Source organism: Glycine soja, chromosome 8, assembly GCF_004193775.1.
Source record: "Glycine soja cultivar W05 chromosome 8, ASM419377v2, whole genome shotgun sequence".
Classification (NCBI taxonomy): domain Eukaryota; kingdom Viridiplantae; phylum Streptophyta; class Magnoliopsida; order Fabales; family Fabaceae; genus Glycine; species Glycine soja.
Window position 1 is genome coordinate 4950253 of NC_041009.1, and position 14754 is coordinate 4965006.

Genomic DNA, 14754 nt, shown 5'->3' on the forward strand with positions numbered 1-14754 from the left:
GAAATTTCCTCTGTAAAATATGTACAGCTTTTCTTTTCTGTCCTTTTTATGCCTATCAACTAAAACAAAGAGCCAGTATATATTTGAAAAAAAGTTTATGCTAATCCACTATTTATTTGAAAAACGCCACGAAAGTCAAATGTAACACATTTATGAAGGAAAAATAATATATATTTTAAAATATAAAAAAAGGAAAATGTAATTTAATCATAACTTAAGGGTGAAAAATGCAACAAAACTTTTCTTTATATATAATATTCCTATTCCAAATCACCCCTAAACATCCTTTCCTTTTTCTACTTTTATTATTTCAAAGATAATTACGAAGATATTTTTTTTTTCTTGTTTGTTGCTTCACAACACTAGTACGTGAGTCAACCAAATATTATTACTCAATTTTCAAAACATCGATCCATTTACTTTAAAGTTAAAGTAAAATTAATTTTAAATCATTAAACAGAATTAAAATATTTATTCAAATTAATCTAAAATCAAATCATAAATATAAATTAAAAAATTATTTTAAAATGCGAAATTTAATTTTTTAACATTAAAATAAAACTAGTATACTAGAGGGTGTTTGAACTATTTTTATTTTATTATTTTTCTTTATAAGAACACTACTTTGTTCCTTATCCATTTCCTGCTTTATTTTATTTTTTTACATAGTAAAACCATAGAAGAAAATCACCGAGGGAGATTTTGGTCATAGCATAGACAAGGGACCGTATCACTAATTCACACTCTTCACATATCAACAAAGCCGAGATTTATACATTATACAACAATACAATTGCCTATCACTTACTATCAAATTTGCACTTTTCCTAGTTGTATAAATCCCACCTGTCAAGGAAAGGCTTATAGTGCTGTTAAGAGTCAAAACAATGCTGAAAATCGAGGGGCGGCAAAAGTAAACCTCAATACCAACACTCTCAAAATTCATTGCCATTTTCCACATCTTACACATTTTTCATTCATGCCAAGCATACCTTTAAAGTCAAAAGACACGCGTTCCAATCCTTTAAATGCATTTCCTCCTAAAGTAATGGATACCCCACCAAACAATTGCACAACTGGCACATGAGTGTATCAAAATAATTTGTATTTTCTGATGGCCCAAAATAAAAATGTTTTATTTCTTTGTGTTCTGTAATAAAATGTACATGTATCAGAGGATGAAAGCCTAGCTGAAAATGACTATCATCTACATATAATTGGAACTATGTGATAATATAACAAAGGATGCATGGACACAGCATGGGAGAATGTTCTAAGTTGCCACCTGCTGTAATGGAGGCCAAGCAATCTCATCATCATTTGTATAGCCGAGAAAAAAGAAGTCAGCACAATTCTTCCAACAACCGTGGTTGTATGGGTTTCTGAACCGCCCATCAGGACCACGAAGATAATCATAACGGGAGGAATTTGCTAGTTCATTTGTGGTCACATTTCGAGCTATCTGCATTACAATTTACAAACATGAAAAAACTTGTAAATGATAATTGGAAAGGGAAAATGGCAAGTATGGATTAAGCAATCACCATGGAAGCCTGGGTTATCGTTAATGTCGTAGTCGCAACAAAAACAACAGCATCCATCACCAAAAACACAACTAAACCTAGATGTCTTACTAACACATAATGGATCCATGTTTCTCCTGCCAGTAATGCTGGTTTAGATGTACAAATTCCTGTAATGGAAAACAAGGCTGTTAGTTGTTATATTTTTCAAGCAAAACAATAAATTATACAATTTCAGTATATAGAATGGTGAAAAAAAGAGCTCTTCAGGACATACTTTGAACTGCAACGGCACCAGAAATGGAAGAAGTCAAAGTTCCCAGGCAGATAAAAATAAAGAAATCCCTTTTGTTCCTCTGCAAGATGCATACCAAGTATGATATTAAGGCTCGTAGTAAACGGACTGAGGAAAAGAAGAAAAACAGCTCTGTTTGACCACAAAAGTCAAGTAGAGCATCTTATTTCCAAATCAAATATATTGAGGAAGGAATAATCATATTGATTTATCACATATCCATCTATTGTAAATAAAACCAAAAAAATAAAAGAAATTCATCAGAAGAATGCACTTTTGATCTTGTGGGTAACAATTAAAATAGCACAACATTCCTTACCTTCCCAACACAGTTAGATATCCATGGACAGTGGTGGTCAAACTGTTCCACACATCGCTTACAAGTTGGGCAATGCTTAGATCGGACAGGTCTTATTATCTGATGATACAATTCGAGAAAACCTGATAAGCGATAACTTGTTTTGAGAATTTAATAAAGTAAAATACAGAACTGTAAGTAAAGTGTCAACATTAGATTTTTTAAATACTCAAAAGAATATCATGTAAACCTTGCAGGTAGGGCAAAGTTGAGACCAATTTCCCATCCAAACAGAGGAACTATTCAGATCAATATTCAATAAAGGATCCTGCAGAATATAAAACATAATGCTCACAGATTCTACAACATAAAAAAAAATTAAATAAACATATGATAAAGTAAAACATGGCATTCATTCATATAAAAGATATAAATAATCATATGTTCTTGTCAATGCTCTAGTCATATCTCAGGGAGTTGCATCAAGTATTGCATTCCCTCACATGCAACAGAATTTATGCGCCACATACATCCATTGTCTGCTGATATAAAACCAAGTCATTTCTAACTACTCCCTCCATCCCTTTTTATAAGACACTGTTTTGAAATTTTCTCTTTTTATAAGACTCTTTTCTACTTGTCCATTGCATTAATTGTTTTTACTAATGTACCCTTAATGAATTTAGTTCATAAATAATAGATGCTAATGCTATGAATTGTCTCTTTCTCTCTCATGAGGATTCGAGAATGAAAGAGTTTGATTTTAAAAATTAAACCTCCACCACTATTATTCTCTCTCCATGCATTAGTTACTTAAGGGTAATTTAGGAAAAATAATACAATTACAAACAAATCTAATGTTAATAACTAAATTAACCAACTTTCTTAATAAGCATAAATTAGTCAGCAATGTCTTGTAATTAGGGAGGGAGAGAGTATATGATATCTAAGTTACAATAAATGCAGTATAATAGCAATGTCCATGTTTGTCACAACATACTACCACAAAGAAAAAGAGGACCCATGTAATATGATAGTTTCCCTGATAAAATCCGATTTGGGGGTGCAAGTCTTTTCTTCGAAACAATCATCACTCGAAAGCACTTTGCATACCTCTGTATCACTTTGAGTACCCAATTCTCCCAGTCGTTTTATATAACCAGGATCTTTACTGCATAGGATTGAAATAACATGAATAAATTAGTGTTGATGGAAAGTTTAGAATTAAGCTCCAAGATTTTTTTCTTTGATATTTCAGGACACGTTGTCATGTTTAATATTTAATAATACATATAACAAACAAATTGCATGAATATGGACAGCAAATGACATTAAACCAAATAAAAGAATAATAAAATATATGACCAAAGTTAGCACTGAACATGACTTGCCAAGAAAATGCCACTTGATTACAAAACAATGCAGGAAAAATAACTATCTCCTTATTTAAAAAATTCAATACAAAAGGAGAAACACTTCCCAAATTCAGGTACTGGGCAAAGTCATAAAATAATTTATACTATCAATAAACATTTAGCAATTCTGCATTCAATAGTATTTCTTATTCTTATATTCATTTCCTTTCCATACCAATTCCTACTTTCCATCATCTTATGTCCAGTGTTGTTAAATAGCCATGGTCCATGACATTGCAGAATGGCCACTTTTGATATAGCAGCTATGGAGAAAAAAGCAGTAGTTACACCCTTTAAAAAAAAATAATTAAAAACCCAACATGGAGACCATCAACAGGCATTCAACATGTGTTGGACACTGAAATTCTAAATGCAGCCTCATGTCTTCTCAAACCCAACACAGGAGATCCATTTAACTGAACACCTCCATCGTTGCGAACTGATATGGTTATCCCAATAAGCTCTGTTCATGAGTTCCTGTTTCTTTGTTTTTCCTTCTTTCTCCATTTTTTTGTTTCTATACATTCCTTTCATCTGCATCTCCTTTGCTGATCTCTTTGTTTCTCTATGTTTTCTTAATCTCTTTATTCCTGTGTTTTGAGTCACTCTGTTCCTCTCTTTCGTCTCTGAACTTATGCTATGAGGTTTATGAGATTATCCCTAAAATTTGTGGATTGAGTACTTATGGTGACATTTATTTCTAACATAGTTGTTACATTATGTTTCTAGTTTGTTCTTGATATATGTTATTATTTTTTAATTCTATTTTCTGCAGTTTCTTTAGTATACTTTTTGTACATATACGTTTTCACTATAGCCGTCATGCTTCTATCATAGGTCTCAATTGCATCCACCATACTTTTATGGCAGACTTTTGCTTGCTGACACATGAGCCACCATCTGTCATTAATAACATTAATTTTATATCCTAAATTTAATCTTGAGGGAAAATAGCACATTGCAGGCAAATTCCTAGTTCAGATTTTTAGTCAAATCAAATTCTTTTACATTACATGATATAAACCAAATGGAGTCTGCAAGGTCTCAAGTTACTGGAAACAATCCCAGGTCAGTTGATTGGGCGGCAATTCATAAAACTTTTACAGTTGTATCATTGTTGATGAGGCAAAATCACGCCACTAGTTACACTACTTCACCACTAATTATTTTATTATGTCATCAGATGTCAATTATAACCCTCAAAATCATTTAGATGCAAGACATAAATTAATAACTAGACAGAAAAAAAAGAATTAAAATAAAAGCCACCAATGATTATTTGATAGAAGACCTCCCATAAATAAGGTCTATAGTAAGAGGATTTGGTTGGGCATCAATGCCTTAAAGACATTATTCAATGTAACAAAATATTGACTAGTTTCAGACTTAGTTAGTTAACTAAGTAGAGGAATGGTTGTAATGAAAAGGGAGTGAGGGAAACCAAGAGAGGGGACTATCATGTATTTTTGGAATTTATTGGAGGGGAATGTTCCAGGTCCCTAGGTATCCATTTCAGTCCTTGTTCATTCCTACCTTACTCAAGAATCGGATTGATACAGGATTTTGAGATTTAGGACTCCAATCAATAAATTCAGATTTTTTTCTTACTGTTATGATAAATTGTAATAAACAGACTGATGGAAACAGAACTGGTTATTCTCCAATTCTTCTTCAGTGAAAGAGTTCCAATATGACTTGAGAAGGCAATGAAAATGAAACACTAGTCACGTTTTGGTCCTAGATCCAACTTGAGTTTCCTACAGAACTGTATTGGAGCATTCACATGATGACAACAGGCATGCATCAGCAGAAGGTATGCATTCAAAGCATAATATCACACAAATACGAAGAAAGTACATATATTTATATTACCATATCACACACGAAAACAGAACATATACATGACACACAGAAGATTACCTACTACACTTATAGAACATAATCAGGGAACCAACAGCCGAAGAAAGCGCTGTCCATGCCCAAAGTCCAACAACAGCAGTAATCTTTTTAAGGTTAGGAGCTGGCATTAGTGGAAAATATTCAATCAAGGTAAGTCATCACAAAAAACTCAGGTAATGACTAATGAGTGCACATGTGTGTGTGTAGTATTGTAAATTGGCATACAATTTTTAACATACCTGCAACAACTGAGTTGATGAAGAGGATTGAGAGAAAGATTATAGTACAGAATAAGATGGGAGCATAACCAATATCTGTCACTATCCCACTACACAGTTTCCCTTTCCAGTAGTTGCTATGAGCCCGTTGTTGATTTGACTGCAAAAATATAACACTATAATCAGTTACAGAGCCAATAAGAGTATAACTGCATAAACAAAGTGCAACAAGTCATTGGTCCTGTGCAATTTTCAGAAGCAAAATTTGATAGTTTAAGCTAACAGCATCGTCGTTCTCAAATTAATTCATCAATTTCAGCCATATACAATATATTCCCATTTTTCACCCAACTAACTTCAGAAGAGTAAAAGAAACTCAAAGTTCCACTATGGTTAATTATTCTCAGTCAAGACTCAAGAGCATACAACAGTAAGTAGCAATGCAAAATAATGCAAAGAACTATCCGTAGTTCAATTCTGTGATGGCATAACTCTGTCTACTTAAGCTAAGGTCAATCAGGTACAAGGGTATCAAAATGGAGATCTAACGTAGGATCAGTAGGGGGGTAAAATGTGAAAATTGTTGGACCATAACATGAATTGTAATATCCTACTTAAAATACAAAATTATATTATATATACCTATAAAATAACATAAATAAGCAAAATAACCTTAAAACATAATAATTAGCATTTAATAAAATTTCAATTAAAAATACATAAAAAAGTGCAAGTCACATATGAAGTAAAAATTATAACTCATAATATATAAAGAATTTTATTTTATCTATTTTAGAAAAACAATACTCTCTCCAGTCTTGAATATAAGCAAAAAAAAAAAAATACACTAATTAAAAAAGTAAGTTAGCATCATTTAATTGTATTGATCTCATTTAAAAATAAACTTTTTTTTTTCTAAACTACTCTTTCATGGAACTTGATATCAAGATAAAAGGAAGACATTGGAAATAAACTGTTTCTTATTGGCCCTCATTATTTAAAATAAAATGTTAATTTCAGCACAAGGTTAGGTAGGACAGTGCATTGTCCATACTTCATGCCAAAGGTTCTTGCATGAGGAGTTGTATTAGATATAAATATCATTAATGTGTCTTCACCCAATAACTCAAGTTTTGGTATAGTTGGCTCATGAGATGTATGTATAACCGTGATCTCTGGCACTTGGCAAAACTAAATTTAACAATGTTTATTAATTACCACAAGTCTCATCAAGAATGTTCTTAAAAAAATACACAACCAACACCCTCATTAATCCAATGTTACGTACAAGGAAAGGAGCGACATGCCGATGACCTTTATCATATGCAAGCTGTACAGGTGTGTTCCCAGCATTGTCCTTCACCATCAGTTCTTCTTTTGTGCCTGCATGTACAAGCACAGCACATGCCTCTGCATTTCCCCTTAATGCAGCCCAGTGCAACGGTGTACAACCTAAACAAGTTTTATTGAGTATTATCACATAAAAGAAAAAGCAAAATGACCAAAAGAACTATACCTTAATGCCAAAACCAACCTGTTTCAAAAGTATTTATCAAAAAACTTTAATCTAATGTAATAATTAATAATAAGATTCAAACTTTTATGACTATATCATCGAATGTCAAGAACATAAAAACTTAAATATGTGCCCCAAACAAACTCTTGAAACTATAGGCAGGAGGACTGAAGAATCCTAAATTTCAAATAGATAAGTCCAGCATACAAACCCCTTGAACCAGCAATATCAAGATCACAGAATCATTGTGTACATGATACCCATATTAATGCATAATAATAATAATTAAACCTAGTTCAATCTCATATAGTACTATTCATGCAAACTGGCCTGGTACTTATTACCAAAAAAATCAACCCCATATAACATGCACTGCGCTCCTAAGTGATAGCTGATCTTAGCATATGATACAATGACTTCAAATATGTTTATGTTGGACTGGTCTGGACTAAATAATAAAAACTAGAGAAAAAAGACCTTATGATATAAAGAATATATGATTGAGAACTTGTAAAAATGTAAGGGAAATTAAATGCTAACTTGGCATACCATCTTTATCTTGTCTTCCTTGACTTGCATCTCTAAATAGAAGCAATCTTACTGTGTCAGCAAATCCCTTATATGCAGCCCTGGCCATAAGAATTAATAAGTCAAAAAACCAAGGAAAAAAATCAACACCTTTAATGGATTTTCTGAATACACAACCATAATCAACACTCATAATCAACAATCTTTTAGGGTGAGCTTCAACGATTTGACACAACACATTTACAACCCTAAAGTAGTTCAAAACTATTTGAAGTACATGGAAACATTTCATTGATCAATACTCCATTAAATTAATTAGTTTGGGATTAGGAAAAAAGACATACAGTTTAGCCAAAGCATAATCGGATTATGTATTTAGTTGAGAGTTTTTAACTAATTTTATGAGTGCATTAAAAGCAAAAGAAACATGCAAATTGTGGAACCATGGCATTGACAATCAAATCATTATCAAAATAAGGTTTATTCATCATGCATAGCAATCAAAAGGTTCATGGCATACCAATGAAGAGGACTCCTTCCATCATTATCAGGCACATCAAAATCAGCATGGTACTTTACTACAATATGATTTAAGAAAGCTGTCTGTCCAAATTGTGCAGCAACATGAACTGCCTGCAGGAACCATTTAACTATGAAAATAGCACAAGACAGAAAACATTTAAACAGGTGGTAGGCAGAATAAGTTCAGGGTTTTCCTTATAGAGGAACAGGTGTAGACCAATCTCACACATAGGCAGAATAAGTGCAGGGTTTTCCTTATATAGGAACAGGTGTAGACCAATCTCACACAATAACCCACTTGCTCACTTATTTTGTACCCAAATACCAATACAATTTATAAGAATTTATATTTATTCAAAGAAAAAAAAAACTAAATTGACAATAATTAAAATGTAGATAGCTCTTTGATCACTATAAGTATTTTTTAATAATTTATTTTATTCTTATAGACAAAATATTGAAACATTCACAAGTCACAGTTTCATAGACTAAATTAATCTTGCTTCTTTTTACCTAACATATATTGCTTGTTAGCTAAAACAACATAGATGCTTATGTTTATATATATATATATATATATATATATATATATAGGGATTTGCTAACGTACACCAACTTGTTTTTTAGTTGGAGTACGTTAGCAAGCTACAACATCAATGTATTTTAAGATAATCTCTAGTTATAACTTGCTAACGCACTCCAACTAAAGTAAACAAGTATGTGTACATTAGCAATCCCCACAAACATTTGCTAATGTACACACACTTGTTTTTTAGTTGGAGTACGTTAGCAAGCTACACCATTGGTGTATTTTAAGAAAACTCTAGTTATGACTTACTAATGTACTCCAACTTCCAACTAAAAACAAGTGTGTGTACATTAGCAAATCCATATATATATTACAACTTTAATCAATAAGTCAGGCAAAGTTTTGATAGTCAGGCATCCAGATACAAAATAAAGAATAAAATTGGGTATACAATCACTATTCAGACGTAAGGATTTGGATATGGGTGGTTAACTTTAGAAAACAGCTGGGGGCATAAGTTGAAAAGAGGCCAACAATTCAATCTAGGATATGATTTTGAACACAAGAATTTGTATTTTTGTTAAAACCCCCCAACCCATGCCTGCCTTACTGACTTCCCTACTTCCAAAAAATAAGCAGATCCTCCTGAAGATTTGATGCAACACCATAATCCATTTAAACAATTGTTGACTAACATGTAAGAGTAGAATGCACTACCCGGTATCCATTTACATCTGCAGCTTCAACCCGAGCACCGTTCTCCACAAGCACATCAGCAGCTAGAGTTGAACCGTGAACCGCTGCCCAGTGCAATGCCGTTTGTTGCATGTTGTCTTTAGCATTGACATCCGCCCCATGCTTCATAACAAGCACAGTTCAAAATTAAAGCGCATTCAACCTAAATTAATTCATAAGTATGCACAATATAATATGTAATAATAAATATTATAACAATCAACACACAAAGTCCTTCTACATAAATTAAATTCACTGAGAATTACGAAAAGTATTAATTTCTTAAACGACACATAACCACCCAAAGAAGAAAAAATCCAAACTTGCTGCATATGAAGGCGAAACCAACTTAAATTTAAAAAAGTAAAAATGAAACGCACAATTTCGCTATCATCAATTCTGAGCTAAAGCACTTACACGAACACCCAAAAAAAATGCAAATTACCTGAATGAGATAGTGCGCAATGTCGTGAAAGTTGTTGAGCGAGGCCCACTGAAGAGCGTAATAGCCGCTAAAATCGGGAAGAGAGACGGAGGCACCGTCTTGTTCGACGAAGGTTCTCAATTTGTTGAAGTCGCCGTGAGCAGAGGCGGTGAAAACGTCGAGGATTGGAGGCTGGTCGTTGTTGGGTTTGGAGACCGATGATGATGATGAAACCACCTCGATCTCCGAGGAAGCCATGGAAATTGGTTAGGGTTTGGAATTGGAATTGGGATTGGGATTGGGGCAAGAAAATGTGAGAGAATGTGAATATGTGTTCCTTTTCCTTCCCCATATAGTTCCTCCCCCTCTCTCTCCCTCAATTCATCCTTGATTCTTCCACAACAAGAATAGTCCCTCAACAAGAAAGTAAAAACAATTGTTTATTTTTATTTTTAAATTAATATGAAAAAGTTATTAATTTTCTGAAATATATTTTAAAGTTTAAATTTCTAGTTTCTTGGGTTCAGTTATTTTTATTTTTATTTTCCAGATTATCAAATCCAAATTAAGCTGATTAAGATTGAGTTGAGATTAGTCTTTAAAAAATGTTATATTTCCTAAGCTTTATTGTCACATATTAATTACACTGAATTTTCATATTAGTGTAAAATATAAAATTTTATTAACAAGTTGATTGTAATAGAATTGAGTTTAGATATTTAAGTAAGATCTAAGAGACGATCAATAACAATAACATAATTTTGAAAAAATCTTATTCTTCAATAGTTTTAAACAACAACAACAAAAAAAGGATTCCAATAATTAATATTACTTTTAAATGATATATAGCTTTTTACCACTTCAATTTTATGTTATATTAATTACTAGTAGCATACAAAGATAGATAGTAAACAGAATAATAGACATTTAATAGTATTAGATAAAAAGTCAAATAAATGGAAATAAGGTAAAAATGGAGGAAATGCTTTTTTTTAAAAAAGAAATGGAGGAAATGTTTGAATGCTAGAGACTGAAATGTATACAATTAAATGTTTCTCGGTAAAAAAAAATTATCAAATTAATGTTTTAAAAAAAGTTAATCAAAGTTATTAGGCTGGTTCTGATTATAAAAAGGATAAATTTGATAAACATGTTAAATAAATTAGTAACTGAGTTCATCTAATAATTCATTGAACCAATTTTTGTACTGAATTAATCATTGATTCAAGTTTTATAACATCAATCATCAATTATTTTACTACATTGCTTGCTTGTAAAGTCACATTAATTATTTTTTGACTTGTATTTTGATGTGACTTTAAAATAATTCATATATAAGTATGATTTGTGTATTGTGGAAATATATAACATCACATGATTTATATTACCACATTAGATAATTTAACTTAATTTTTATTTTTGTGCAATTAAATTTTAAAGAACTTTTTACAAATTTGATATTTTTTAATTTAATATTTCATTAAAAGACACTTTTTTCCTAATTAATTCCTAATCTTCCTAATTCTAATCCAAGGCTTCTCTGGAGGTAGGAAATGTTGAAGGAATTTGGAAAATTGTTGGAACATAGCCTCTTATAGGGTCAATTCTCACGCGAGATTCCCTTTTTCTTGATTTATGTGTGTTTAAGGTGATCACGTTTCCCATTTCTTCATTCCAGTTTACTCATTCACGTTCTAAATTGTGTTTTAAGATTTTTAATTCAAATTGAAATCATAAACCAAATAATTAGCTATCAATGTTATTGTTCACGGATTATTAATTACTTATGTAATTATTAATAATGACTTGTAAAATAATATAATAACTATCAATACTGAATAAATTATTAATAAGTTTTGCAACAAAATTTTTTAAGATCAATAATATTTCAATAATTATGAGGACTTAATTTTATTTTATTTTTGCTCAGGATACCAAACTCTTAAGACAGTCATGATGGAACTTGGGTTATGTATGGCGTGATGTGTTGTCCTATGAGTAAAATCAATTTTAAACAACATAAAAGAAAGCTTATTTCTCATACTATGAGTAAATCAATCTTATCCAATGCAAATTCACATCCATCCAACTCAAATTTTATTCAAAGAAACCACGTTACGCCCACGATGATGAAACATAATCCTAATTCCTAAGTACATGTAACATGATGCTAACTGAGATAAACACTCCTGTAATTAATTTCCATTAGCCAAAAGCTAAAAGATAACAAAAATTGAATGTTAAATTACCAAAAAAAAACATTTTTCTTAAAAAACTTTTAACTAACCACTTTATAAGATTAGTTTAATTTTGCATGTGCAACTTGAATAAAAAATAATTCGTTATATCTACATGTTAAACTTCTGTGAATAGAGGGTACTTAATTACAAGCTCATATGAAATTCACATCAGCAGTAGAAGAAAACACAACAGGAGATAAAAAAAGAAGCAATAAAGTATTAAAAGAAAAAGTTGAAGCAACAAGACTAGCAGCTGCAAAGTTGAAGTGCTTCTTCGAACCTCTTATTCTTTGATCCTGATTTGGGCACGGGATTGTATTTGGAAACCCATTTGAGTGCAGAGTCTTTCAACCTAAAATAATAAGTTGTTGCAGATGATGATGATGATGATGATGAAGGTATGGGTGTTTTGCCATTGTGGGAGAGCAAGAGCATTGCTGCTGTAGGTGCCATGGATAAAGATAAAGCCGAAGTGATGTGAATATGTAAAAGAGAATCAATCAAGCCACGTTGGGGGGAAGAAATTATTAAAGTTCTTTAGTTCCTATTCCTATTTATACTCAGAGAAAGTGCATCAGAGTATCTGTGGGCTACTCTTTACCCTGTTTCTTCTAGGACGAATGATTGTTTAGCAAAGGGTGGAATTTCAAGGGGTGTAAAACCATGGAAAAATGAAACCGTTGACTGGTTTTATCTCTTTTCTAAATGAGTTTATAAATTTTTAATTAAAGTTATTTGATATTCATACAATAACCTTATTTTCTATTAAAATGGGAGTACATTTTATTTTATTCTATATTTTCTTTCTTTTTCTTAATTATAAAAATTACTAGTATCATATAAATGGTACTTCTTAAATTTAATAAATAGCTCTTACAGGTCCAATAATGAATGTCACAAGAGTTATACAGGATATATAAAAATCATAATTCACAATAAATACAAATTACAATACCGACACATATAATAAATACATAATAAAAAATGAAAATTGATATAACATGATTTTTTATTGTCTAGACTAGATCACACACATATTTTCATAAAAAAAATGAAGTTAGATACCTGGTCTAATAAAAAAAAAAAATAGCCGATCCATTAAAAGAAAAAGTTGAACCAACATTACAAAGTGTCAAGGCTTCTTCGAAGGTCCAATCTACCATGCAGTGAGTTTGAGCTTGAATGATATTCCATAATCCTATTCTGGGAACAGGATTGCATTTGGTAACCCATTTTAGTGCAGAACCCTTCAACCCAGAATAAGTTATTGCACAAGAGGATAAGAGTATCATAGTCACTGATAGGACACGTGTTTTGTCCTTGCAGGAGAACAAGAGCAATGCTGCTTAGGTGTCATAGTCTCATAGATAAGCCAAAGTGATGTTAAATCAAGCCACATAGGAGAAATTAGGGTAATATTATTTTGTGTTCATCTATAACATTTGTAACAACATATAATATTATAAACTATATTTTTTTTACAGGATTATAAACTCTATTATTATTATTATTATTATACGTAAAAAAACCATCCTACTAATTACATGATATAAAATCCAAAATTAAAGTAATTGTACAGTATCATTTCTTATTTAACCTCTATCTTTTCGGTCTCTCCCTCTTTTATTTTTTTATTTTTTTAAAAGTCACCGAAGTGCATTAATGAGAGGGTAGTGTTTGGCGAAAATTTTTAAAAACAGTCTTTGGGCGACTCGTTAATAGTAGTTTCTTAGAATTAATGTTTTGAAAACCATGGAAAATGGAAAACTGTCTACTCCTGCTGATTTTGCCACTTATTCGAATGAATGGCCTAACTTCTACAACTTCTACAATGAATGTCATAACATAATAGTTATACACGGTAAAACATTTTTCAAAATAAATTAATTGTTTTCCATACATAATGACAAAACTTCATCGGAACTAAGTGTGTCAAGATAAAAAATATATAACTCAGACAGTCAGGTACACTTGAGAAAACTTAATTTAGAATAGTTAGACTTAAAAGAATATGATAAGTATTATAAGCAAAATAGTAAAAAAAAATTACGGAGTATCTTTGTTAAAGTTATTCTTGGTATAATTTGATTTTTTTTTTTTTAACCGTAGATATAATATAATCCATCTTTTATGACGGAGTAGCCCACTATCACATATAAATAATGAAAAAATTAATCAAAAAATTGATTGGTGAACTTTTTGTCTTTAGACTACGGGTGTTTTTTTTTTCATAAAATGATAAGACAAATTCTTCAAATAAAGTTTCCTTTTTTATACACAAGATCTACAGCAAAAACCTTATGTAAAGAAAATAATTATACTTTTTTACAACAAAAATTAATTATACTATTTGGACAAGTGGGAACCTCCAAAAGCCGGCCTAAAGATTGTCTTTGGCTATAGAGTGTTCAAAAGTGTGTTATTATCTCTTGCTTTTTTAGATATCAAGAGAATTCAAACACAAGTTCATTGACAATTATCCAAATTGTAAGGATCTTTTGTGATTTTAGATTTTATCAAATCTTTGATATAAGTCATATAACAACTAATGTACTCGCTAAATGCTAATGAATCGAGACCTCAAAGAGGCATTAGATCAAGAGTCTGATATC

General features: G+C 31.2%; 1 protein-coding gene across 1 annotated transcript; it reads right to left on the reverse strand.

Annotated features, from left to right (window-relative positions):
• Nucleotides 1-914: 914 nt before the first annotated feature.
• Nucleotides 915-10341, reverse strand: LOC114421350 (probable protein S-acyltransferase 23). Its single transcript, XM_028387231.1, has 13 exons — nt 9924-10341; nt 9461-9601; nt 8213-8325; nt 7714-7793; nt 6937-7100; nt 5670-5808; nt 5452-5551; nt 3230-3287; nt 2367-2444; nt 2138-2236; nt 1801-1879; nt 1545-1693; nt 915-1462 (listed from the first exon to the last, which is right to left on the reverse strand). The coding sequence occupies exons 1-13, from the start codon at nt 10158-10160 to the stop codon at nt 1274-1276; spliced, it is 1626 nt and encodes a 541-aa protein (XP_028243032.1). The 5' UTR covers nt 10161-10341; the 3' UTR covers nt 915-1273.
• Between the last annotated feature and the right edge of the window lie 4413 nt (nt 10342-14754).

Coding starts and splice junctions, on each gene's coding strand:
- LOC114421350 (XM_028387231.1), bottom strand. CDS start 10,160: ATGGCTTCCTCGGAGATCGAGGTGGTTTCATCATCATCATCGGTCTCC. Junction 7,794..8,212: donor GGAAGGAGTCCTCTTCATTG/GTATGCCATGAA, acceptor TCTTATGGCCAG/GGCTGCATATAAGGGATTTG. Junction 2,445..3,229: donor GTACTCAAAGTGATACAGAG/GTATGCAAAGTG, acceptor TATATTCTGCAG/GATCCTTTATTGAATATTGA.